Raw genomic sequence first — 27,943 nt, forward strand, 5'->3', positions numbered from 1 at the left:
GAGTTCCTGCCTTTGCTTCCCTCAGTCATAGGCTGTGATCAGGAAGAATAAGCCAAATAAATCCTTTCCTCCCCAAATTGCTTTTGGTCCAAAAGTTTTATCACAGCAACAGAAAACAAACTAGAATGGACACTAAGTTTGTTTTAATATCTTGGCTGTCATGTTATTAGACCTCAAATTCAGCTCTTCAGGATGAATATCTAGAGCTGGAATGACAGGTCATGTGACAGGTCCTATTTTTAATTGCATGATTTATCACCAAGGCCACATCTAAACTAATCATTTACAGGTACTTATCCCACCAGACCCAAATGTTGCTGAGGAAGAGCAAAAGTTGTCATCATTACCTTCTAATTGCCAGCACAATCATCTAGATTTTAATTAATTTCAACTGCTTGAATGTTAATGAGCCGACACAGGCACTAATTCTCCTCATCCCCCAACTTCCCATCTGAGTGAGACCTCTGTGCTAATCCCCAGGGATACTGCGGGAGGAAATGGAGACACAGAAGTGCCCCTGGGCTTGCTCCTCACAAAGAGGCTTGTAGACATTGGTGTCCGCCTGCATCTACGCCCGTCTCCTCTGAGGTCACTCTACCACGCTCCACTCTGACACACTGGCTCTCTGTGTTTTACTTCCCCAGCCGTTCCACGCACCAGCGACACACAGTGCAGTTCTGTCCCAGAGCCAAGATATGGGAGGAGGATCGGCTCTGAGTTCTCTGCAGGTTCCATAGTTCGATTTGAGTGTAACCCAGGTTACCTGCTCCAAGGTTCCACGGCCATCCGCTGCCGGTCCGTGCCAAACGCCTTGGCCCAGTGGAATGACACCATCCCAAGCTGTGTAGGTAAGTGGGGCCCATGAGATGAAATGATGACCTGGGGCTGGAGCAGAGCTCATGTCAGGGTTAGAGCCCATTCTTCACGCAGCGATCTTTGTGAAGATCAATTAATTTTGTCTGGAGCCCAATAGCCCTGACCTTAAAAATCAATGATTCCTAAAACATGAGATTTGTTTGTGCAAAATATGTTTTCCTGCTGATGCTCGTGAAGTCAGCCATCAGCTCTAAGGTTATGGCAAGAGATCCTTTCAGTCTGTGGGGAAAGCATTAGGATGGTGGACTGCAGCAGTATGTGTATGGCGTCATATAATGCATTCACTCTGATTCTGAATATTTGAAAAGCGGTGTGGATAACAGACATTGTTAGTTGTTACTTAGGACACTTTTTCAGAGGAACTTCCAGTGCAAGGGTGGTTATCCCTCAAGTTTATCTGTACATCTTCAGCCCCTGCTCTTCTCCCTGGATTGCTCTGCATCTCACCAGTATGACCTGGCATTGCCTGTCTGCAGGTAGACAGCAACGTTCTACACACACCTTTACATTAAAGTAGAAAAATTATTCTAAACAAAACTCACTTCAGAGACACCTTTGTTGTAGACAGTCCCTTCTTAGAAAATCTCCAAGGAGATTTATTTGTAGACATAAGACTTAAAACTCAGGTAAATGATGGATATCAGCCTCTGATGTTGCCCATTCGAAAGAGAAGAGATTAAATTTTACCTTGGCTAAAAATGTCACTTAAGAAACAGGAAGAGTTTCCCTGTCTGAGCACAGCTGAGGAGAGGAGACATCAATTCCTGTTACTTCATTTGGCTTTTACTTAACGTGGCTCTGTCTTTTAGTTCCATGCAGTGGCAATTTCACTCAGAGGAGAGGGACAATTCTGTCCCCAGGCTACCCTGAGCCCTATGGCAACAACTTAAACTGCGTGTGGAAGATCATAGTGACGGAGGGCTCGGGGATCCAGGTAGGGCCTCAGACCAGGAACGCTGAGGAAGCCGGGGTCCCCTGCTTCCCTTTCCTTCCTTCCCTCGCCCCCCTCGTCTCTCCCTTCCTTCCTCTTCCACTCCCCTCCCCTTTTTTCCTTCCTCCTCTCCTTTTCTTCTTCATTACTTTTTCTCCATTATATTATTTATTTAAAGATTTTAAAGACATTATTTGTTTATCAATTTTCTTTGAGTTATCTTGAGTTATGATTCAGCATAATGAATTTCATTCTGGCCTTTTCATACATACTTTGCCCTCATTCATTCCTGTGCTCCCCTGACCTCCTATTGCACTCCCTCCATCCCCTCTCACTGGTCCCCCTCCTCCCTACTGTGCTCCTTTGCACCCTCCTATCATGGGTGCACAGGTGGAAATTAGTTTTTATTTTCTGAGAGTTGCTATAAAATGTTCCTAATTACTTTCCATGTGTGGAATGAAATTTTTTATTTACCTATGTTTTAAGGCTTTCTTTTATTATTTTTAATCAAGAAGGGTACATGCGTGTGCCATCTGCCATGGGTGCTTGGAACAAAACTCAGGTCCTCGGGCAGAGCAGTAAGTGCTCTTAAGCACCGAGCCAACTCTCCAGCCCAATAATTGATTTTTATAAGTATTATTTATAGAGATTTTCCTATGTCCTCTCATATTAGTTCCTTCTTTCATATGTGTATGTATTTTTTGAAAGAATATTTGTATCAATTCTGTGGCAGTTTCATACATTATAAAATATATTTGTTCCCATCCATCCCCCACCAGCCTGTCCTACTACTGCTGATACCCTTTTCCAATATGAACCTTCCCATTTTCACATCTTCTCCATTTATTGCATACCCCACTGAGCCAGCTTATTTTTGTATATCTTTGTCTTAGTCATGAAAAGCTCGTTCATGGGTTTAGATTAGTGTGGTTAAGACAAAACCCAGTAACCCTGCTTTGTAACTCTGTAGATTCAAGTGATCAGCTTTGCCACAGAACAGAACTGGGACTCCCTGGAGATCCATGATGGGGGAGACATGACGGCCCCAAGACTGGGCAGCTTCTCAGGTAGGGGAGCGGCTGTGCGTCATTTTGTCTGTTTGTGAATCAGAGCCATAGCCAAGCGGGGTACAGAAAACAGTCTGTGGACAGTGCCCCATAGCTCTGCTTTCCCCATGATGCCTGCTGGTGTGAAAAATCCAAGTGTGCAGCTGTAGGGACAGGAGAGAGGGAGGTGGCAAAGGGTCCCTGTGCAGGAGGCTATCTGAAGGAGCAGGGCAACCCAGCAATTTAACGGCATCCATTGTGAGACCGGCCATGGAAGGAGGGACCACTGACAGGCACATGGGAGGGGACCAGTCTGAGAAGAGGCTTGCCCGAGGGTAAGCAACCTGGAAATGACCCTGTGTACTGTGCCTCACTGAGGCCCACAGCCTGTCACGTTTCACTGTGGATGAATGGTGACAGTCGTAAGCCCAAACCCAGACATCCCCGGCTCACAAAGCCACAGACCTGGAGCTGGGATCATGGGTAGTGAAGTCGGCCCCTGCACTTCCAATTTCACATGTCCTGAGTCACCTCGCCCAGGCCTTGTCCTCTCAAAAAAACACTGACAGGTTCACCTTCTTCCTCCTCCTTGTCACCATGGTCCCCGAAACTGAAATCATCTGTGCTCCGTTGTCCACCCCAGTCCTATTCATTACATGAGCTCATCTGGACTAAGTCCTAAATTTCAGACATAGACTCGTCCAGTGTGACACAGAAATGTCACATGGGAATTTTTGTTCAACAGAATCCTTCTTTTTCTGTTGATTTTTTTTTTTATTGAGAAAGTAAGAAATAGAAGAAGGATGGGTCTTTCACAGTGCTGACCACAAGATTGATTGTATCTTTCTGATACAGGGATTGTGTCTCTGGCTGTTAGCGAATGAAAACATCTCTGCATGGCCAGCCACAGAGGTGTGGGATGGTACAATACCAGATACTGCTTGTCGCTCATTTCAGATCTCTGTCTGCACTTGGCTCTGTACACTTCGGGAATTTTACACATAGTGGCCCATCATCAAACAAGTCTGGTGTGGAATTTCTCCACATAGAAAGCCTGAGTTCTCCAGCCAGGTGTCTCCTGTCTCTGTTCTAGTTACCATGACATTTACAGAAATGTTTAGTGTGTATAACTGACAGAGTGGTGGATGAAGTAGGCATCGTCTGCCGTTCAGAGCAACAGCTAAGCCCACAATTTAAAGTCTACAGGTAGAATCCCAAAATCAGTTTAATTTATGGCATTCGTTTATCTAAGCAGGAAGTGCTGGAAGATTAAGGGTGTTGGAGACTCGGGGCGGGGGGGATGCATAGAAGTCCTTCTGTAAGATGTGTAAAGGAAGAAACAGGTTAGTGGGATGTAGCCACACTGAGAGGTGGAGGTATGTTCCCACAGTGAGAACCCTGCTGCTACCTCCACTTCTGCTTCACTTAATGATACTAAAGAAAGAAACCAGTCCTGTTCCCTGTGCACACTGGATAAAGTTCTTGGTTGTTTGTTTGTTTGTTTGTTTTAATTATTTGTCACTGAGCTGGACAGGTGACTCAAGCAGTTTCCAATCCCAACACACAATTCACAAGAGACATTCACTCTGGTTCCAGGGGATACGATGCCCTCTGCCGGCATCCACAGGTACCAGCCATGCACATGGTGCACAAACAAAACCCTCATTCACATAAACATAAAATAATTTAATTTAAAAGAGCATCTTCCATAGTTACCACAGCAATGCAGGGCTGACACTCATTGCCTGGAGTTGGAGGGACTTCGCAGATCCGAGGCAGAGCTGACTCCTGACAGACCCCATCAGACACGAGTGGGAAGCTCGATTCGTAGGCCACCTATAATGTTGAAAATGAGCTGTAAATCAAGGATTTCCAAGACCCCTCGATGCTGGTGGGCCTCTAGAGCAGTTCACAGCATTCCATAAGCACCCGTGTACAATAGTGCTTGTGTTGAATAGAACAGAAAAGGGCATCAGGCAGATGGTGACACTTTTGAGTGTGAGAAGAATCCCAGGCATTGGGATTTCATTCCTCCAAATGTGTCGCCTGAACTGCGGGGTCTAGAATTTCAGGATGTTTTTATGACATAGTCAAGATTGACTGTATCATTGGCTGCCAAACAGGCAGAGCTCAAGCTCTTGCCCTCTTACCTCTCACCCCTGGAAGAGGGGCTGTTATCTCACGGGCCAAGCCCCAACCCCTAGCCACTTGACTGATGTCCCAGTGTGGCTAGCTCCACTCAGGGTTTCCATGGCATAATCCTAACTGTGCTTGTCCCAGAGTTAGTGGTCCATCTACTCGTCCACGAAGGCCAGAATATTCCTGTGAACTAGAAGATGCCCAGAGTTCAGAGGTAGCCTAGATATATGACACCACTGTCTATCAACCTTGTGACCTGATTTTAAGCTAGACTTTTTCTAAGTCGTCAGATACACAAGGAATGAAAAAAAAAAACTATTGAGACAATAAAATACTGAGAAAGCACAGGTGAAATGGCAGGTGTGTGTCTTGTAACCTTTCCCCTTTTTGTATACTTGATGCTGATTGCATTATCTTCTGATCCATGCTGGCTGAAGCAACTGTTTTGAGAGAGGGGGATGCTACAGTTATCTAAATGTGAAGCACCCCCGAGGTCCTAGCTGAGACTCATATTCTTTCAAAAATGTAAACGGGGATCTTAACGCTCCAGGTCTCTGGGCTTGCCTTAGGAAATCCCTCTCATAAACATAACTGGGTTATTTGTAGTTCGTTGCAGCCAGATGCAGCTTGTTACTTTCCAGTTAATTAGTGGGAAATGAAAATTTGCAAATGTTTTCAATGATGAATATTAAAATAAAGTAAATATGGAGTTGGGGAAGCGCCTCAGTTGGTAAAACGCTTGCCCTGTAAGTGTAAGGGCCTGAGTCCAGTCTCTAGTCTAGAACCCACATAAGAAGCCACTGTGACAATGCCCACCTGCAATCCCAGTGCGGGGACGATGGTAATGGGGTTTCTGGAGTTCTTTGGTAGCCGGTGGGGCTAAATCAGTGAGCTTCATATTTAGTGGGAGACCCTGTCTCAAAAAATACAGTTGGGGCAGGGTGAGAAAGGAAAGCACCTGGCACAGACACAGATATGAACACACACTAAATTAAGCTAAGTAAACAAGTCTCAAACACTATCAAAAAAGTATTCTGGAAGACAACAAATCTAATTAAAATAGCCCTCATGACATGGAACAAGCTTGCTTTATGTAATAGATTTTCTAAGCAATTAAGAAAGATTAACAAAGACCTTCTATGTTCATTTTAATCCAACACCTTTATATTAAATTACAAATTATTTAATTAAAGCATACGTTGCTGTGCAGGCCACTCTGTCCAGAACAATGTGTAGAGTTGCCTTTCTGGAGCGACTGTATTGTAGTTCATCCTGGGGATATTTGTCACAAATGTGAGCTGAGATTTTTTTAAAGTATTTATAAGCTGCAACCTACTGCCCACCAGCTTCAGGGCAGCAGATGGTCATCACTGCTACCTACACATCCTGCATGGGCCAATGTCTGTCTACCAACCTGAGCTATTGTAGGCCCATCTTCTAAACATCAAGTTTCCACTTGCATGAATAATTAAAAACAATAATCAAGAAAGCTCTGGAATGCGTGCTCCGTGTGCAACACAATGTTTTGTATGGTGCAGTATGCACGGAAAGGAGGTGCGCTCGGGGCCATGACCACACAGCTGGGTTTGGAAACGCTGGTAACTCGCTTTACTCAGAAGCTCCCAAAGGGAGGGGAGCTCCCCATGTGATGGATCAGGCTCTCGCTTTGACAGACTTGAGGGGTCTGTCAAACTGATGAGAGAGTGAGTTGTGAAAGTCAGGTCATTAAAACTGAGGTATCAGTTCTTCTCATTCCATCGTCCTCGGTTAGACCAGGCAGAGTCTGCCTGTCTTCTCTCTGTCTTCTGTTTGAGATGGATATCCCACCCAGGTCTACCCTATTTTGCCCCTTGACACTTTCTGGTTAAATCACTCTGAGTCCATATTTACCATTCTCTCGCTGTCTTTTTAATTTCTCTCTCTCTGTATACACACCATAGTGTATGAGCCCCGTGTCTGATCGTGCAAGTCAGCAGCCAAGCAGACAGTGGCCTGGGCCAGCAGTATCTCCTCCACACAGGCAGTTTGAAGCCTGGCATCTTCTCGAGGGTCCTGTAGTCTCTGAGAAAATTTAAAAGGCAGGACTTTTGCTTTGGCATTGGGTCAGTACTTGGTCCAACATGTCATGCTGGGAACACTGAGGGTTTTTGAAGGCAGCAGAATCTCCCTGTTTGAGTTCTTTTTTTATTTTTTTTCAGGAGTGAAATAGATTTAGAAACTGCATACTGGATCAGTTTCCCTTCTACATGTTTTCAGGGTGGATTTTTTTTTCTTTTTTGACATCATTAGAGCCCGAGCAAGAAGGCCAGGTGACAGTTGTAAGATTGGGAACTGTAGAAGTACCCAGTAAATGACAAGGTTAGGAACTGAGCTTACAAATGCACCAGAGGTAAAGGAAAGAGTCTTCTCCACTTTGGAGAACACAGCTCCATCACTGAAAGTTTGAAGGCCAGAGGCACCAGATTTAGCTCAGAAACATGAGTGTGGAATTTATGTATATAAATTCATAAACATATATTCCTAACCAAAAAAATGTGTGCATGCACACACGCGTGTGTGTTGCATCCCCTCCACGTTGAGAGAGAAGTTGAGCAGTATTATCCAAATAGCAACAGATGTACCTAAGGCACAAATCCTGTCCTATTAATCGTCCTAAGGATTATCATGCCAAATCCCATTCTCAACCTGAAAACAGTAATTCTCAACCTGTGGCTTGTGACCCCTTTTGGCAGGCTCCAACAACCCTTTTGCAGAGGTTGCCTAAGACCATCCATCAGAAAACACAGATATTTACATTATAATTTATAACAGTAGCAAAGTTAGAGTTATGAAGTAGCAACAAAAATAATCTTATGGTTGAGGGGCAGCGTCATCACTGCATGAGGAACTATATTAAAGGGTCTCAGCATTAGGAAGACTGAGAACCACTGCCTAGATGACAGGACATTTCTAGGAGGATTATCGATTGCAATATGTTACAATATGCATATGTAACATAATGTATGCCATCTGTATATAATAAAACTGTGTATTATATATAATGAACATGCATATACAACATGTGATTAGGTATTTTGTATATAATGAATGAAATTGATGTCTGTGAAATGCACCATTCTACTTAGATGAATGAATAGCTCGCCCACACCACATAGACCCTGATGGATACATGGAAAAGGGTGCTAAACACAAAGAGCATTTTCAGCATAATAAGCCTAATAATAATAATAATAATAAACAGATTGCAACTGGAGTCTCTACGCTGAGCTGATAGACAAAGTGTGCACGAGGAAACTGGGGTGCTCATGCCTCCATGGCCCCCCACCAATACATACTCACTGCACAGCAGCAAAGCAGCAGAGTAGAGCTCATGGCAGACCTCCATTCACAGTGCTAAAGCCTGAACTGGGAGGGGCGTGTGCACTGGCAACCCCAGAGCCTGCTCTCAGAAAAGCAAATCAAAGCTCGGCCAACTGTCACCTGGCCAGTTCTATCCTGTACATGTTCTCCCGATAATGGCCATCACACACGGCCAAGCACTGCTACCCACTCTCACAAGCCTGAACCACCAGTGCCTACCTGCCATACCGAGCAGTCAACAGCCAGGCCATACCAGGAGAAACACAGCATTGCACTATGTTCTTGCCACACATTCTTAGCCTAAATAGTGAGTTGAATGGAAGTTCAAAGATATTCCACAAAGCCTGGCTTATTTTTATTTTATTTTTTTCTAAAATTTCAAAGATAAAAACCAAGGGCAAAAGACCTGGGGTGCAGCCGCAATACTTTCAGTGATAATGGCTTCCGAGCTTGGCTGTCAGAGCCCTTGCTGGAGGAGAGCTGGTACTTGCCTGAAGTCTGGAGCTTAGGTTGTGCTGTGGAATCCACGTTTGCCTGATTTTGAGAAGCTCTGTGGTTTTAGTCATTAGGCACGCAGTGTGTTCAGGGACCATACGAATTGAGACTACTACGACATCCACAGGTATCTGCACTATGAACACAGAGATAACTGTCGTATGTCCAGAATGACAGTTGGTACATTGTGGGGTTTTTTACTTAAATACAAAATTCTGTTCAGCTAGAAATCACTTCAGTTTTCTTAGGATAATAGTTTTTAAATTGGATATGATCCTATGTCATTGTAGACATATATAAAATTCTCAACAAAAATGAAAGTTACATGGAGAAAATGCTATACAAGACCAACAGTTTGGATTTTTTTTTAGCATAATCAATATTTAAGGATTTTGTTCCTGTGATACTTTAAAGTATTTCTAAAGCCCATTCTAAAGTATTTTAATTGTTGAATAAATATAAATAAGAATGAGATGTCGTAAGAAGTACAGATTTCCAAACAAAATGATTGACATCTTTAATAAATTCAGGGTTTTGGTTCTTCATTTCTGCTTGGGTAGGAATGTGTACGTAGATCTTTTTTAGCAAGCCATTGAAAAATCACTTTGGAAGCAGGCGGGTTATAAATTATAAATGAGTAAAATAGAGCAGAATTTATGCAGACTTGTATCTGCCAGTTGGTATTAAAGGAAAGCAAATATCAGTAAACCGAGAGTAGACTCTGCAGGGACAATAATAAAATTTTGCAGCTTCCTTTGTCATGTGTCATTCTATCTGGGTCACAGTAAAACAATGTGATCAGAAATATTCTGCCGATAGCAACGTTTTTTAAAAAATCTCTCCTATGCATTTTGCATAGAGAGAATGAGCCCCGGATAGTAGACTACCAGAAGTCAACTCCAGTGAATGGCAGGTGCAGGGCAGACCCTCTGTCCAGAGGAAGCCAGGCTGTAAGGGGCCCATTGTAAATAGCACTACTGAAGCATAGGGCAGGCAGTTGTTAGATTTCATGGCTGATTAAAGAGACATAATTTTTCATCTGGAAAGACATGTGAGTTCTTGATGTCATATCCACAACTCTCAGCTCATCTGAGTACACGGCTTATCAAGATCTTCATGTTGTAAAATCAGAATGCATTTAAGTTTCTGTAAGTGGCAAGGGGTGATGGAGTTAAGTAGCCCCAGAGCCTGAACTAGAAGTGGGTTTCTGGGTCTACTGTACAGCGAGAAAGCAATGCTTATGTGCAAGTTACTAAGCTGGGAGCTAAGAATGCTCAGATAACTTTGGTAGGGCAGATAAAGGACACCCAGGCTGTGCAAAATGCATTCCTGGGTTTGAATCTGGGTAAAGATGGGTCACTATTCACACCAGCAGCCTAGTGTGATTCCAGTAGTAAATGAGAAACTGTGGATCCTTCATTGTTTTAGGAGACCTGTGGTGCTTTGCTCATTAGTTTTAGCTGCCAGGCTAAGACAACCTAGGATCATCTAAACAGGTCTTCATGACTGTCTAGATCAGGCTGGCCTAGGGTCATGACCATTGGACAGTGTCTTGACTTGGTAATTGAGGTGGGCAGCACCTTTTCACAGGCCAGTCCCTGGCCTATCAAAGAGTAGAGAAAGCAGAAGCAAGCAAGGATCCATTCTGTTGTTGTTGTTGTTGGTTTTGGTTTTCTTTCCTTTTTTAACTCTGGACATGATACATTGAATTCCTATGTTAATTTCCCCAAAATAATGGGCTGTAACCTGGAAATATAAGCCCAGTAAACCCTTCCTGGCCTGAACTGCCTCTTGTCAGGGTATTTTATTACAGTAACAGAAATGCAACAAGAATAGGAAGAAAGCAAAGAAGAGTGTTTCATTGTAGGACCGGTAGTTATTTAAACAGAGCAATGAACTATAAACACATACCATTAGGTTCCTCCAAATGTCAGATAAAAATCAGACTGTGGAATGAAAACTTGGAAAATGAAGCTGTTAGGTCCACAGAAAACATCCTTCTTCTTCTCTGTGTGCCAGCCAGATGACCAGTGTGCAAGATGAAACATGACAAGCGTCATGGGAATCCCACAAAATCAGTCTCTGTGCATGCCCTTAGCCAAAATCTTTTTTGTGTGGATTTTAGAAACAGTCTGAGATTGAGCAATAAGCAAAGCAGTTAACATCCTCTGCCTCCATGATTCTCTGCCATCCCAGACCCTCTCTGAGGCCTCGGGGCACCCTGCTGGAGGCCTTACGACCAACACTTCCCTTTGCTGAGGCTGGGCCAGGAAAATGTGTTACCTAAAGAGGACATACCTACAGACAATTCTCCCATAGCTATTCAGTGTTAGACAGCAATCACCTATCCATCTCTTTAGATTTCTCGTCCGTCTGTCTATTCATCTTTCTTTTTTTCTGTAATCTATAAACTCAGAGCCAAACCTCAAAGGGCTGACTAGGCAAGGAAGCATTCTGGAAGAGACTTTTCCACCTTATACTTAGTGGTCTTGTTGTGGGTTTTATACTGTTGATTTTTCAAAAGAACTCCCACTTCCTGAATTCAACTGCCTTTGGCATCAAGGGAAAAATGACTGAGGTACAGACCCCAGATCTCAAAGGGACAACCTAACTTCCTAAAGTCTAACACACATGTGCGCACGTGTGTGTGCGCACACACACAGAGAGACAGATAGGGGTTTCTCTTTTCTTGCCTCTTTTTCTTGTTATTGACCTCCTAGAACATTTTAAATAATTTTGATCCCAGTTAGCCAATGAGCAACATTATTAGATACAAGCATGCATTCAAAGGTTTGGTGAATTTCTAGAAACCTAAAGAAAGATTCCAGATGACAACCCAAGATTAGCAAGAAGGTTTTACCCTACCCTCAGAGTAGCATCATCAGAAGCTCATATGTGCTTGTCCAAGGATATTTCCCAGATACCAACTCTCTCATTCATTCACATCTTTCCAGCCTTAACACAGCCTTTGCCTTTCAAAACCCTCAGCTTCTAAAACCAGAGATATCGGAGGAAGGGGATATCTCAGTGTCAAAGGGATGAGGGCCAATTGGTAGGGAAGCTAGGGAGCTTCCTGACATAGCTTTTACAGAAAAATAAAACTAGCGGAAGATCTCAGAACAATAATGTTGGCTTAGTGTACCAACAAAGGCTAAATTCAGGGCCAAGGAGTCGAGGGTGGTACCTATAAGAAGTATATTAGCGGTTTAGAATTACTGGACACCATAGTACTGAGGAGGTTGGGGAGGAGTGGGGGGGGGCTGACAGGCAAGGGCCCCACAGTAAACCCAGCACTAACTAGAATCTGTCCCAGGGCTACAGAATTTAAAGTACTCACGTTCTCAAAAGTTGATTTCATTTTTACTAAATAATGTAACAGACTGGATTTGTCTAGCCTGGGGGTATGCAAACTAAATGCATTGAGAGAGGCAAGTGTCTGGAGATGGAGTGATGGCTCTCCCCGCAATCTAGGTCAGACTGAAAGAAAGGGCCCTAGGTGCAAACAGTTTGTTTTCCAATGGCCGTAACCACTGCTCGAAGGTGTCTTGCGAGGTGGAGCGACTGGGCAAGCAATGGTCATGTCTCCAGCAGTCAGATTAAACACAGGAAGCCTGGGATTCGGTCATCCTTGTTTGGCATGTGGACCACTTGACTGTTTCATGTTAAAGCTACCCCCCTCTCCCCCATGCAGGTACGACGGTGCCCGCGCTGCTCAACAGCACTTCCAACCAGCTCTGCCTGCACTTCCAGTCAGACATCAGCGTTGCCGCCGCCGGCTTTCACCTGGAATACAAAAGTAAGATTAACCGCTGCCTGCACCTGGCTCTGGGAGCAGCGTTCCTAGAGGAATACACCCTGCGTGTCTTCAACGATGAAATGTTATTGTCGTGAGGCGTTTCTAAGGCTTGGGCGAAACTGAGTTTCACGGAACATAGGCTACAGGAAGGGCACTCTGTACAAACTACAGACTGTGAGAGCAAAGGCAGATGTTAGCATCTGGAATAATTAGTGGAACCAAGTCTCTTCAGGCTGTTTACATTAGGACACAGCTAACCATTTGTAATGGGACTGACTTTATGTGTGACGACAGATATATAGTCACCTTCCAAAACACAGACATGGTCATCTGACAAGCTAATGTCGTGGAGCTTTCCTTGTGGACTATCAGAGACACTAAAACAAACGAGACTAGTTAGCACTAGCGAGAGCAGGCATTTCAGAGCCCGTGTTTGTGTGTTAACTCATTTTAACTGGAAGAGACAGCACAGGAGAGAGGTAAATCACTATAAAAGTGGATGTGAGGCCGCATTAATAGTCCGGTAAGTGGGACAACCAAGGTCAAATTCACAAACCCACTGCAGTGGCGGATGCTTGGGGCTAACCTTGTAAACGTGAAGTGTGAGTTTCCCACAAAAGCGGGGTTTATTTGGGACATGTTTTCAGGCTTCAAAACAGCTCGATGTTGGCATTATCTCCTCTAATAAGCGGTTGCAAGTGAGCAAATCCGTGGGTTAGCGTCAATAAGTGATTTTTAAAATTGAGATAAACAGTTTGCCGGAGTGTAATGTGTGTGTTTTCAAAAGGCCACATTCCAGCTGACGATAAATATTCATCTCCAGCCACCATCCGCAGGCCCCGTGCATCATCTGCCTGAGCTTCCCCACTTATTACAGGCATTTGCATGCAAACGCGTTCTAATTTATGGGAATAGGGCTCCTCTAGTGACAGTGTAAAATGACCCTGCAAATGCTATTTATGTCGAATACGTCTGGAAAATTCGGCTACGCTGATACATTTTGCGAAGGTTCCACAAATAGCAGATGAAACCCTTATTGGCGACTACGGTGTTAAGCAAGCCATTGAAATTTTCGCCCTGTTGGAACTGATCATTGTTCTGAGCTGTTGAGAAGTTATCTTACAGTCTCTGGCTTTTCCCTCTCTTTCTGGGGAAGATGTTGGTAACATAATTAGCCTGTGATTATTGGGGATAATTATGTACTTTGCACATGGACTGTAGCCCTATTAGCATAATTATCTCCATCCCACGATATTCTTAGTCAGTATGAGTCTCTAGCAGAGAGACTAATTTCCTCCAATTGCCCGTTGAAATGAAGCCTCTTCGGGAACCCAAGGCCTTGTGTGAGAATCCAAGACCATAATTAAGTAATGTGTTTGCTTTTCATTTGACCGAGTATGATATGATATGGACTGTTTCAGGTGGTTGTCTTTGTGACTGGCGCTGTTTGAAAACGCATATCATCTATGCATTAAAGGAAACTCAGCTCGTGGCTCTAATTTTTCATAATCTCTTTTAAATGGGTATTATAAAGTATTTATAGAATTAGCCTTACCGCTCTAAAGACTATTGACTTAAGTTGCCAACAATCTCTAATATTTTAATAGATTGATATGTATTTAGACAAGCACTATAAAATGTATATTTACGTATCTCTGCTAGAGCCCCTAAATTTATGTTTTTAGTAAAATGTGTATGCATACAATGAGAAAAAGAAAGCACCTCCTAGAACACGTGCCACGCGATCTACTTGAGCTGGTGTCTGTCTTCTGTGTTTCTGAGGTGAAAAAAATAAAGAAAAAAAAACCTTCACTACCATGATGACCATGTGTGCAGAGACGCAGCAAGCATTTTGCCAGGAATACTGTTTACCGAGCTCCTGGGGGCCAGGAGCCCCCACTGCCACTGGGCAGGGATGTTGCAGATGTCCCTATGTTGGCAATGCTTGCACTGCACAAAAGCCCAAGTCTAAAGGGAGGAGGAACAAGAAGCCTGTTGAGACTGAAACCCGAAGCACAGTGCCTGCTCTGTATCCGCATCCCGAGAGATCTCCCCCGTCCTGGTGTGGATGAAGGCCAGGCCTTCTTAATCCAAAGGGACATTGCAGAATTCTCAAACCCAAACCACTTGCATCTGATGGGGTGGTGCGTGTAGCTCAAGAGTGCATGGTTTAACATGCATGATTGAGAGCATCTGTGTGTATGTATGTGACCTAGCAAGCCTATCACATGGACATATAGCATCTCTGAGCACTTGAGTGTCTAAGAGTGAAGATTCTGGGAACCCCAAGGCACTTAGCCCTGTTTCTCTCCAAATTGGTGCACTAGGGTCTTTGGTGCCATCCCCCTACAGAGAGCCTGTGGTCAGGCATCCTGTCTTGGTCTCTGAGCCAAGGGAGACTTGGGCCCAGCCTTGGGAGGTTTGCTTGGGTGAAACCAACATGTTTCCCCAGGCTCTCCCTCTCCTGTGCTCTGTAGCAGACAGTATCTGTGCCTCCTGGGAGTGAGAATTCCATCAGAATTCAGCTCACCCAGGTACCCTCAGTGTTGTGATGGAGTCAGAAGTTTCTTATTTTATACTACAGGCTTTGCTTGTTAAAACAAAAGGGATGCTTTCTCTTTCAGATCCTACAGCTCAGATGGATGGGATTTCTAAGTTGCCCTCTGTCAAGGGGTATTAGTAATTTAGGTATTTTTAAATTGCTGGGGGTTTTTTGTTTTGTTTTGTTTTGTTTTGTTTTTTGTTTCTGTGTTTTTAACTACACTTGGGAATTTTAAGGGTTTAAATTGCTCTAGGCCAAAAAAGTTAAATGACTGTTCCCAGGGAAGCCTTAAAATTCTGCAAAAGACCTTAAGTCTTTTGAAGTAAATAATAAACCTTTTAGTAGGGTGGTATCATAATTGAGTATTGATTAGCTGACAACCTGGGTTACCCTGATTATAATAATCCTTATATGTAAAATGTAAGTGTACTTTAATGACGATCTTGTGTTAGTAAATACTCATGAGTACCCTGATATCATTGGTAGGCCTGATTAGGTACCCATGAAATGGAGCTCGGGCAAGAACCTTGCTATTTGCCAGCACATTAGAGCATTCTCTGTGTCTCCAGTGATGAGGGTTGCATCCCTTCAACAGAGGCTGGCAGCAAGCATCTGCTTACAGTGTGGTAAACTGACCTTACACTGTGCATCTCAGGTCTCCGAGGTTTATCTCTATTTACTCAGCCACTGATTTCTGAGGTTTTCTGTAAGAACTTTCACTACCAAAAATTTCCCATCAGCTCTCTTTTAGCCTTCCCCTCTTTTTACCAGAAATGCTTTCCTGGATATAAGTCAATCATTACACTTCCCTTCCCGCCCCCATTGGATCTTAACTGTATTGAGGAACTTGGCAGCTTTTAGGTAATGTAAATTCTGGCTTTTGTCTCCCATCCCAGAGAATTTCAGAGAAGCTTTTGAGAAAGTGAGGACTACCAGATAATCATAGATGCCTGGTACCTTTTTCACATGTTACATGCAGCCCAAAAGACTGCGGACAAGTTAAAAGTTTGTTTCTACCTGTGACCTTTGGGTTCTAAAACACCATGTAGTTCACTGTAGAAGTACAATTTAAGTCAGTTCCACAGTTGCCCTTCTGGGCAAAGGGACTGGGGTTTTCCACACTGTTCTGCCTTCGTCTTTTGGACTCTCAGATCTCAGAAGATTTGAAAAGAGCAGGGGGCAGAATCGATCTTCTTTTTCTACATAGTAAATCTGAGACCAACAAGGGATGCATAAGACCCTGTCTCAAAAGCTATAGTGAATAAATTAATTACCTGAAAAGTTAGGTATATTTATAAACAACATTCAAAGTGCAAAGTATCTTGAAAACCCAATAGTTCTATTTCATTAATCTTCGTCCAAGTTCTTAGTCACTTAAATAATGAGCATACTTGTCATTTGTTTTGAAGTTGTGTTAAAAATTGAAAGTTTTTACATATGCACATAAAATTTTGAGTAATATCAGAATCCAGTGTGCTATATTACTATACATATTGGTCTTATAAAATGTCATTCATCACCATATTCTTAAAAATATAGATGCTTACATCCCAAGAAGACACAAAGTATCATCGGGTTTCCTCAAATCTCTAGAACAATAAATATTATACATATGTATAGACAACAGTCAAGTGTGTATTTTAAGTACATGGTACCATAATATGAGGGTACAATACCTCACTATATATCATGGGTCTGGAACTCATCTTTAGGTCAAGTGCAGTCAGCTGCGTTGGCCTCAGGGATGCTTTCATAGATAGCTGGAGATAAGCAGGCATACTGAACACATCTGTAGAGATGCTGATTGCTACCTGTGGTGGCTTGAATGGGCTGTCCCCATAGTCTGAACATTTGAATACTTGTCCCTCCTTGGTGCCTTTGGGGAAAGGTTTAGGAGGCATGTCCTTGCTACAGGAGGTCTGTCACTGGGGGAGCACTTTGAAGTTTCAAAAGACTCTGCCATTTCAACTTTGTTGCCTCTGCTTGGTCCTTTTCCTGTATGCCTTTGGAAATTTGAACTCTCAGTTGCTGCTGCTGCCGCTGATGCTGCCATGTCTGCCGGCTGCCATGCTTGACTTCCCAATGTGATTTTGATGGACTCTTATCCCTTTGAAACCATAAATCCAAATAAACCCTTCCTTCTCTTAGTGCCTTTGGTCATAGTGTTTTATCACAGCAATAGAAAACTGACTGATGCAATCTACTCAACAAAGAGCTAATAAATAAATACAACAGGCATGTCAGACGTTGTAAGACACTAAAGCAAAATGAATGTATTAGAATTCTGGATAGATTCAGCTAAGAAGATATTGTTTTAATGTGTTTTGCTCAGTGTACCTGCCTGACCAATGGGTCTACTGAATAGTAGGGATTTCAGTCAAATCTAAATATCTTATAGTTGCTTACTTTTATTTAAAGAGATGGAGAAAACTCATGAATACAGAATTTCATCCAGTTTACATTAAGCCCATTTATCAAATATCTACATTTTATTTGATTGTTTTCACTATTAATATAACACACTCTAGAGAGCCTCAACGAAAGCTTATTATGACTGTGGTTTCAGACAAAGCCTGGGCCTCTTGTTCAGAATCCCTGACGCTGCAGTAAGCACACACATGGGGAGATTTATTTTTGCGTAATTGAGGAAAAGTTCAAGTGTAGTGTCTGACATTTAACAACCCGATCTGAGTCTAATGGACTGGCTGTTCTGAACCAGCTGTCGCTCTAGTAAGCGTAAGTGGAGCGATTCCGGAACTGGTGATGGATATAGCTCCGTGGTAAAGACAGCTGGCAAGGCTGTATTTTTAGCAGTCTTCCCCTTTAATGTAGAAGTGTGACAAACTTAACCAGCACGCCCACCTGGTAGCCCCATGGAAAGTAGGGGTGTAGGGTGCTTCACTTTCTGCTGCACAGTGGGGACGTGTCCCGATGTCTGTCTTCGGCGACTGCAAAGTTGTGCATTTTGGTCCAGTTGTTAAAGTGTTGTTTGTCACCAAAGAACACCTGGTTTTCTAACGTTAGCCCTTCAATCATAAAACACAGGAATGGCAGGGAAAGTATTTTTTAGCTAATGACTGATATTCTTCAAGCCAAATTTATCACCCCTATATCCTCTGTTAAGGGACAGATGTAGACTGCCCTGTCCCATGTCCCTTCATCACAGCTATGTGCTAATTGTTTACACTGTGTTGGTCACTGTGACACAACAACACAGGCTGGAGCTGAGACAACAAAGTTTATTTCTCACGATCCTGGAACTGGAAACCCAAGGTCAAGGCAATAGTGGAGTCTTCTCCCTCTGAAGACCTACATGTTGGGTTTGCAGGTTCTGCGCAGGGTTCTTAGTCTGCATTTCCTTCCTCTACTAGCACTGGCTCCATTGTGAGAATCAGTATGAGTCTGACCCAGCCCTGGTCCCTTTCTACAGGGCCCAATTTTAAGTCTCAACGGATGTAAAAATATCAACATGTGAAGGTTAGAAGGACAGACATTCATCTCATAACAATAGGGAACAGGAGAGGAAGAGGAGGAGGAGATGAAAGAGAGAGAACAAGAACAAAGAGGAGGAAGAGGAGGACCTAATTGTTTCCATAGGTTCTTGATCTCAAACTGAGGAAGCTGATATAACGTCAATTGTAAATTCAACCTGAAAGTAGGGCATGGTGACACTTTACTTACTGCAACTTGACTTTGGGTAGACGATTTTCACCTGGATAAATCACTAACCAAGGTTCCACAGATGAGGCTATTGGGCCAGTCAGGGCTTCCCAAGTGCTGTGCAGAAGCCTCCCTCCTGTGCTGCTAATGGTGTTGCACAAAGCATGTGTGTCCTGAGAACAAGCAAACATTGGAAACGCGGAACTGAATACGATGGGAAATGTTCTGTTTTGCAGGATTGCTCTGTGTTGTTAAAATGCTACTGCACTCTGTGACTAAACCTCTAAACCTGCAAGTCAGCCTCAATTAAATATTTTCTTCATAAGAGTTGCCATGGCTATGGTGTCTCTCCACAACAATAGAAACCCTAATTAAGATGGAGCTATCATTAGTTATCAATGGAACATCTATTTCATGATCAAAAATGCTGACATAGATTCCATGAAAAGAATTTTTCAACAGGTGTGGTAATGTGTACTTGACATCCCAGCATTTGGAGGCTGAAACAGGAGGATTGAGAATCCAGGCCAGACTCATCTACAATGATTGAACCTGCCTCAAAAAAAAAGTATAATCAACTAATAAATTAGTGTTCACATCTACTTGTATTGTACAAGAAGATTACAGATGCTCTTTAATTATAGATGCTCTGTCCTTTCCAAGAATGTTATAGCCACAAGCATTTGTCAGCTAAAGTTTCATCAATCTAAAGTGCATGTGATTCCCCTGAATGTGTACCAGTGCCCATCCTTCTGATTTGCTGGAAACTAGGAGATTCCCCTGACTGTGTACCAGTTGCCCGTCCTTCTGGTCTACTGGAAACTAGGAGCTGTGCAGCTTCACAAAAATTGTCTTACCCTGTATCACCAGCCCTGGGAAAAGATCAAAATTCAAAGTTTACAGTGTGGTTTCTACTCAATGCACACTGGTTGCCCCCTCATGAAGTTAAAAGTCCCTGTGTTGAAACACTGTCAGCAGGGACTGTCCGCATTTATCATAGAGCTTAATTGACAGTGTACCTTTTTTTTTCTTTTTAAAATTAAAGGATAGCCTTTTGTTCCGCATAGTGTAATGATGATCTCCCCACGTATTGAAATGGTGCATGCATGCGTAGTGTAAGTGTTTATGTCCTAGTTAGCTTTAATCCTCAATTTGACACAGCCTAGGGTCATCTGAGAGGAAAATGTCTGTTGAGGAATTAACTAGAGCAGATTGTCCTGTGGGCATGTCCATGGGAATTTTCATAGTTGTTCATTGGTGTTGGATGGCCTAGCCCGCTGTGGGCAGCACCATTCCCTGGGCAGGTGGTCCTGGACTCTATAAGAGAGCGAGCTAAACATGAGTCTGTAGCAACCTGCAAGCCGCACTCCTCTGTGGTTTCTGCTTCAGTTTCCTGCTTTGTTCTTACCCTGACTTCCCTCAGTGACAAACTAACCTTGAATTATAAGTCAAATAGTTCCCTTTCTCTCTAAGTTGCTTTTGGTCTGAGGGTTTTTAATCACAGCAACAGAATAAAACTAGAAGGTTGTACTTTGACTTCCCTCTGCCAAATGCTCCAGCTCTGAGGCTCTCCACTTAGAGCTGCCATTTTTGTTATTAGGGCCATTGTTGGTTAAAGCTTTTCAGTCAGAGCAGTGAGCTCGCGTTAACTCATTAATTGCTAAGACTAAAAGCCAAGCCAGTGGCAGTGAGAGAAAAGGCTTTGTTGAGAAAAACTCCTTTGGAGTCATCGGGTTTGTACCTTCTGCAGAGGTTCTGGTTATCCTATTCTAAGTGTTTGATTTTAAAACACGCGGCTGTCATGTGTTGTCCATAGTCTTCACTTCTGAGAGTCAAGGGAACTCACTCTGGGTTTTTCTGTAGGTTTTGAAGAGCAGCCACAGTGTATTCCAGAGACCTGATGTGCTATCTGCTCACCTCTGGGGCGAAGCATTCACATTTTATGATCAGCAGTAGGTCAAGTCATTAAACTCTACTTTTGGTCAAATTAGGATACTTATCTTTTTAATGGCTTTGTTTCATGGTCTTGGCTTCTACAGGCTAGATTCATGGGAGTTAAGAAACGTCCTTCCTACATTCTAAATCAAACTGAAACTTTATCTATTAGCACATTTTAACATCAGAGTGAACAGAAAATATATTCATGGCCAATAAATTATAAAACATCATAATGTGTTTGCCACCCCCATCCACACAAATGGCCACGAGTTGTTCAGATTTGTGGGGACAAGCCTCACCTTGTCTTCAAGAAGATCAAGGAACCTAGCTGTTCGTGGACCACCTTCCAATGAATTCCCTCACTGGGTGTTCCACACCATCACGCATGATGTTAGTTCTAAGCAAACCATGATTAGATAGGGACAGAAATTCTGTCAAAAATCGTGCAAATAGATTTCCAGTCTCCTCTTCCTAGATCTTGCTGCCTCTGGAACATTAGTGGAGAATTCTCCTATCAATCTGTTATGTTTAAATTTGTCAACTTTTTAAAGATTAATATTTTATTTATCCATTTTTGAGAGAAAGTACACTTATATAGCTAGTGGTCTCAAGCACTCCATACCCCTGTCTCATCCCCTTGAGTTCTGGCCTTCCAGGCATGTTCCAACACCATGCCCTGTTTACCCAGTCTTTAGGTTGTCCTTCGGTGTGTTTGGAGCTTCCTAAATAAACATACATATGTCTCAGTGAGTAACTCAGACAGCTGTATGGATTTCTATCACTCCTGTGAGAGTTTGCATTCTTAGTTTCTAACATGGACAACTGCACAGAGGTGCTGAGAGTGGGGGAAAGCATCTATCTGCATTTCAAATACCATGGTCTCTGTGGACCACTCTCAGTTTCCCCATATGGTTCCCTGGCTGAAATGATGTCTTTGTGCTTTGAGATTAATTAGAAGACACATGCTACATTTCCTATGATGAGAAATATCGATGTTACCTTCTTCAGACGGTGAATTGGATTTCAGTATAGAATTTAAGGAATGAGAAAATGAAACCCAATTGATACGCAATAACTGCATATAAATCTGCATATAATAAAATATTATTAAATAGGAATAACACATTATACAGCTCGCAGAAAGAGAAGCAATTCAGCTGTTGAGGTTTGATGTGACTCCTTGCCATTTTAATCTCAATAAATATTTACCTATTTAATCTCAGCAAATTTTTCTTCTTCATTTTGAACATTTTGTGTTATTGAAAACTTTGCTCGTGGCTCTGTCTTTTGAAAATCTGAATGATTCCAAAATGATGCTGTTGTCACATCAGCGTAAATTATGCCTGGTAGGAGTCCAACTTTAATTAGATATTTTCTATAATATTTTATTAACTTTTTGAGTGAAATTTTAAAAATGAAGCTACACACACAGAGGGAGAGAGAGAGAGAGAGGGAGGTCTTGCTAATCTTTAGTGTGTAAGTTTTAAATGTAGCTGTGATATCCTATGCAATTGTCTTTTTATGTTTGGCAGTTTCATCTTCAATAACAAACCTTAAGTGGCTTAAAACCCATGTTAGAAATACAACCTATTGCAGTTTAATGCAAATTGTGTTTTATGCTTAAACAGAGCTATTTAGGGAACAATCTATTTCAGCCCAAGAAAGATTTGTGCCATAGCTCACGACTGCTGCCTGTCTCATACAGAATGGCTGCACGCTGCGGTGTGGCGTATCCTGTCAAGTCCACGTCCCAGCCCAGACTCAATAGCTGGGACTCAGGTAGCAGTCCCTCTTGGGATAAATGACACTCCAGCTCTGTCTTCCTCTTGAGATAAGGAGAAGGGCACTGATCTCTGGGTGGTCTGGGATGCATGGCTTGCAGATTCAGATTCACAAAGTAGAAAAAGCATTCTGACATCTTGTGGAAGCCATGGGCAGAGGCTACTCCATCTATTCGTATGGCTAGATCAACCACAGACTTCTTTAAGGTTTTGGAGTGGTATCAACTAGAAGGCTCTTCTGGGAAGTAGAGTGGGGAGCATCTGTCTCGGTGGCTATGCTGAGCACAGACAGCACTTCCTTTAGTAGTGCATGCTCTTTCTAAGAGCTTAGTGTCTAGAGTAGGGGACCAGCCCCTGTACCCATATGAGCAAACCCGGGGAGGAGGCAGATCCATGTTGCCACTGATGCTGACCTTCACGTCCATCATTGCCTTGTTATTGTTTGTGTATTTGTGTGTGTGAAGTCCTAAGGGATGATGCAGCACAGCTGGCCCAGTCTGGGTGGCTCTGCAGGTGGGAGAGCCAGTGGGTCTCTCATCATCACCATAGTGCAGGGGAGCCCAAGGGTGGGATGGCCCTACTGGACCATGTCACACAAGACTGTGTGACTCCGAATTAACTGGCACTCCCTCCACCCACACTTCCTTCCTGTGTGACATGATGTGTTCCTGTCAAGTTCCAGAACACAAATAAAAGTCCAAGATGACAGGAAGGCTCACCAGTCTCACCCGAGAAGCCCTTCTCCGCTTTCATGGAGCCCTGGAAGGATGGAGGCCAGAATTTATGTAGACAGCTCTGGGCTGGAAAGCCAGAGTCCTCCTTAAATTAACACACATGCCGTCATCTATGTTGCTCATACTCTACTGTCAGAATGCAACCATTTTATAAAACTCGAATCTTCTTGGTGAAAAAAATTGCACGTTTTATTCAATGAAATACCATTCTTGCATATTTTCACTTTTCAGAATGATATGGCTGTTAAGTAATACTCAGAGTTAGTTATTCTGATATTTGGTTTGGATTCCAATAGTATATGATAGATTTCTATTGAAATCTGTGAGCAATTTAAATGAAGGGAAGGACCAGGTTACAGCATTTTATGTCTGTAAATATTGGTCCTATTTATCCAAGACTGGACTACCCACGAGCTTCTTGTTTCTGGGGGTGAGGAACAGTGGAAGAGGAGAATAAATGTGTGCTTATATGTCTTTTCCTAGAGAGCAGGAATTCCCAGATTTCCAGACTTGAAAAGTTTCTTCAGCATGCCAGAGAGATGATAAGAGAGCATCACTCCAGGCTTTTTCTGCAGCAGGAAACAGTCTTGGTTGCATTTGTATTCAAATTGGGGTGCTTGATGTTAAATGTGAAACTGATATTTTTTTTTAATCTAAGAAAAACCCGAATCTCTTCCATGATGGAAATGAATCAAGGTACTATTAAAGCTTATCTTGCAACTTAGATTTAATTCCCTTTGATCAAACAGCTAGGAGCGTGTAAACCTTTGTTTGTCTCTACAGGAAGCTATGAGAAGCAAAGCTCCCACTAGGGATGCTAGAAGTGTTGTTGACATTCCCTGATCCCCAGCATCTGTCTTTGTGTCCTTCTAGCTGTGGGTCTGGCTGCGTGCCAGGAGCCTGTTCTCCCAAGCAATGGCATCAAGATAGGAGACCGGTACATGGTGAACGATGTGCTCTCCTTCCAGTGCGAACCCGGGTACACCTTGCAGGTAGGCACCCCTGGAGCCATGAGGGAGGCTCAGCACGCTCACCTCTGGTGTTCCTACCCCATGGGCTTGCTCCAGGTCATGTCCGTGCAGCCAGTGTGTTCCCCTTGCTCTGTGACTGAGCTACCAATGCAGATGATAAATCCACCATCGTCAGAGTCATGCTGCAAACACTGAAACCCCTCCGCAGACCTCACCACTGGATTTCTCACAATTATTTTATTTCAAAATTGTGTGTTCTTCCCATAATCGTGCAGCGAAAAACTAAGGAACCAGACAGTATCAGAGTATCTGTAAACCCCCGCGGGGCTCCCAGTTATGGGATGTGCCGCTGGGCCTTGAGCATCAGCACATTTATGTTTCCCATGATTCCATTCAGTATTTTACCACCAGATACCTTGGGTATTCCCCAACAAAGAACCATTCTGTGATTTTTCAAGAAATTCTATAGACAAGTTCTGCTATAAATTTTTACAGCTTTTTTAAAAAACAAAATCATGTAGACATTTCCATAGACACATTATAAATGGGCAAACAGGTAGATGAATGTTTTTTCTATTGTAATGAAATAGACAATAGGGTCATAACCACTCATGTTTGTACTCGTCATACAATTCATATCACAAAGTAAATTCTCACATGTTTATCATGACATTGAATTTGATGTCTTCTTAAAGGCATATCTCTAAAATAAGCTCTGTGCCCAACTTCATTAAACAGATTAAGAATCAAGGAGAAGGTGGGATAATATGCAATGAAACAGTGTCACTGTATACAATTAATCTCTCTGCATATTTTTGGTAAACAATTATACCAAGTACCAGTGGACAGCACCTAGAAAAGGCTAGTTCAGGATTAAGACCACCCATCAGTCACCAAAAACCACGTGTCATGGGTCATGAGCTCTATGATTGGAGGAAAAAAAAGATCTATTGGATCCTCAGCGTGTTTCAGGACACGGAATATGTAGCTGTTGGCAGTATGAGGAAATGTTGTTATATAAGCTAATGACATGCAGTCACTTTTAGGAAAGCCAGACTATAGCTCACAGTCTGGATCTTGCCTGGTGCGGCATGAATCATGTGGACTCTGCATACAGTGGGTTGTAGAAATTGAGCTTTCCCCCCAGAATTCTGTAGCTCTGTGACTGAAGCAGGCAGTTAAGCAGGGATGGGGAGACTAATCAGGGTGGTTCTTTGAGACAAGCATTATATATATACTTGCGCTTGTTACAATTGAAAGAATTCTGGGTCCTGTGTCATGACTTCCGCATGCAGAGGCACCTTGGTCTACTTCCACATGCTTTTCGTGTGGTCTTTTTTCCCCTTGACTTTTGTTATAACTGACTAGAGCTACATAAATGCAGTCTACTTTCCTCCCGTGAGATCAGCTTTCAGAGCTGTGTCCTTTTCTGATGTCCATGCTCTTTTGTGTCAAAGATGTGATCTTGCAGCCTCTGTCAGCTTCCTCTTTAAAGTGATAGCTTAAGACCTCTTTCAAACAGGGATTTTCTGTAACAGAGGATTGATAATCTTCCTAGACAAGCGAGCCTGTGAACACACATCAGATTGCTTCTTAGCCTTGTTCATCACATCGAAGCCAAGCCATTGTCTTTATTGGGAATAGCACTGAGTCCAGAGTTCGGGGGCGGAGATATTTGCTAACATCTTGTAGATATTCATTAACAGTCACAAGAACAGAAGTGGATGCTGAGCTGCGTTTATTGCTAACACACCTTGGTTAGTGCACTACTTACTTCATACACATCGACCACATGCTATCTGGCAGGGCACTGCTCCTAAGGCAGTTCTCGCAGAGACATCTATGCCAGACACACAGTGAGACCGGTAGATATTTGCAGAGGTGCCGCCAATAAATCCCGAATATCCGAGTGACCTCTGATACCTACCCAATGCAGCTGTGTTTTCATGCCATCTTAAAACATAAAAATCCAAATATTACTCTTTGGGTAAAATCTTGATGATAAAACTCTCCAGGATCCGATTTTGTATTTGATCTATTACACAAATTTTGTTTGAAATCACTCATCCACGATGTTTATGGTCCTGTCCATAGCAGAATCTGCTCTAGATTTGAAATAAATGACTGTTTTACTGGCAGTCTTCATAAATATCTGTAAAGGCTTTTGCACTTTATGCTTAACCATAACTCAGGAAGGAATTTATTAAATGTAATTTAATGGGTCACAGGATATATAAACACATTCACTTTGGCATCAGACTGTCCTATTGAAAAACACGAACTTTTAGCTGGGTGTGCCGGTGCATGCTTTTAGTCCTAACACTTTGGGGGACCAAGGCAGAGGAACTGTGAATATGAGGCCAGGGGGTAACGAAACAAACCTTGACTCAAAACCAAACCTTGTGTTAAAGACAATGGCTGGGCACACATTTGACAAACAAAGCTAAGAAACAAACACATTCTTCCTTTAGAACTATTTTTAAAATGCCAGGAAGAAGAAAAATTGAAATCAGTTTTGTAGCAAAATAATTAGCTTTGGGAGTCAGCCACCTATCTTTGTTGACCCTAAATGCAAATGTATGCCTCTCCAGTCCTCAGTGAGTACAGTTTGGCCTCCATCACCTCGGTGCCACTTGTAGGTGGTAGATGAAATGTCTGAGATGAAGAGACATGACAAAGATGGTCACCAAGTCACAGGGAAAGAAAAGTTAAAACAGAACACAGCTGAAGGGGCTATCTAAGGCAGCAGTTCTCAACCTGTGGGTCTCGACTCCTTTGGGGTCAAACAACCTTTTCACAGGGGTCACCTAAGGCCATTCTGATGCATAACAGTAGAAGTTGCAGTTATGAATTAGCAACAGAGATAGTTTTATGGTTCAGAGTCACCACACCGTGAGGAACTGTATTAAAGGGTCTCAGCATTAGCAAGATTGAGAGCCACTGGTCTGGAGCCTTCTGTTTCAGCTCAGGTGTCCTCACCAATCTCTCCACTGCTGGTTGGTCTTTAGGAGGGGAAGTTCAAATTCAAAGTGGAAAATGAGGATTCATTTCACTACAGAGAGGTGGCAGCCATGACCTGCTTCCCAGTAGACCAGGCGGGGTTAGACAGACAGTGAACATGTGTGACTTGTGCAGAGTCAGAAAAGTTACCCCAAAATGTGCCGTCAGCAAATTCTAGCACACCACCCTGTCACCCCATACTGGTTGTCACCAGTCCCTCTTGCCCCTCAGGCAAAATGCTGTGATGATGTTTTTGCTGGAGAAACAAGGCGTCCTTTGCCCAGTTCTGTTTGTTCTCCTTAGGCATGATGAAAAGTCAACAGAAATGTCACCTTTTTAGACAGTCAAGATTGTGTTAGTGAAAAGGATCACATCTGTGTTGATTGATTGATTGATTGATCTTTCCAAATGGGACTCATGAACAATGGTCAGATTCACGTTTTTTAAATGTCCGGAGAAAAATCCCCTTGCGGTTCATCCCTAAATACCATGCTGCAGTTAACAAACAAGTTTTGTGGCTTTCTTCCCAACAGGGCCGCTCACACATATCCTGCATGCCAGGGACTGTACGTCGCTGGAATTATCCTTCCCCCTTGTGTATTGGTAAGTACAGCCTGCATAGCCTCGCTGAGTGACCCTCATTCGGCCAGCTTGCTTCCACCTGTGCCCTTCCA

General features: G+C 42.9%; 1 protein-coding gene across 2 annotated transcripts in view; it reads left to right on the forward strand.

Annotated features, from left to right (window-relative positions):
* Csmd1 (CUB and Sushi multiple domains 1) overlaps positions 1 to 27,943 on the forward strand; it is a 1,426,468-nt gene that overhangs the window by 1,265,963 nt on the left and 132,562 nt on the right. For both annotated transcript variants that reach the window (XM_041673587.1, XM_041673588.1), the window contains exons 34-39: positions 645 to 848; positions 1,686 to 1,810; positions 2,778 to 2,874; positions 12,539 to 12,643; positions 24,172 to 24,290; positions 27,803 to 27,872. In XM_041673587.1, coding sequence (XP_041529521.1) covers positions 645 to 848; positions 1,686 to 1,810; positions 2,778 to 2,874; positions 12,539 to 12,643; positions 24,172 to 24,290; positions 27,803 to 27,872 — 720 coding nt within the window. The remainder of the gene's footprint in view (positions 1 to 644; positions 849 to 1,685; positions 1,811 to 2,777; positions 2,875 to 12,538; positions 12,644 to 24,171; positions 24,291 to 27,802; positions 27,873 to 27,943) is intronic.

This window comes from Microtus oregoni, unplaced genomic scaffold (assembly GCF_018167655.1).
Source record: "Microtus oregoni isolate MIOR12 unplaced genomic scaffold, Mior012 000024F_ref0000369, whole genome shotgun sequence".
Classification (NCBI taxonomy): Eukaryota; Metazoa; Chordata; class Mammalia; order Rodentia; family Cricetidae; genus Microtus; species Microtus oregoni.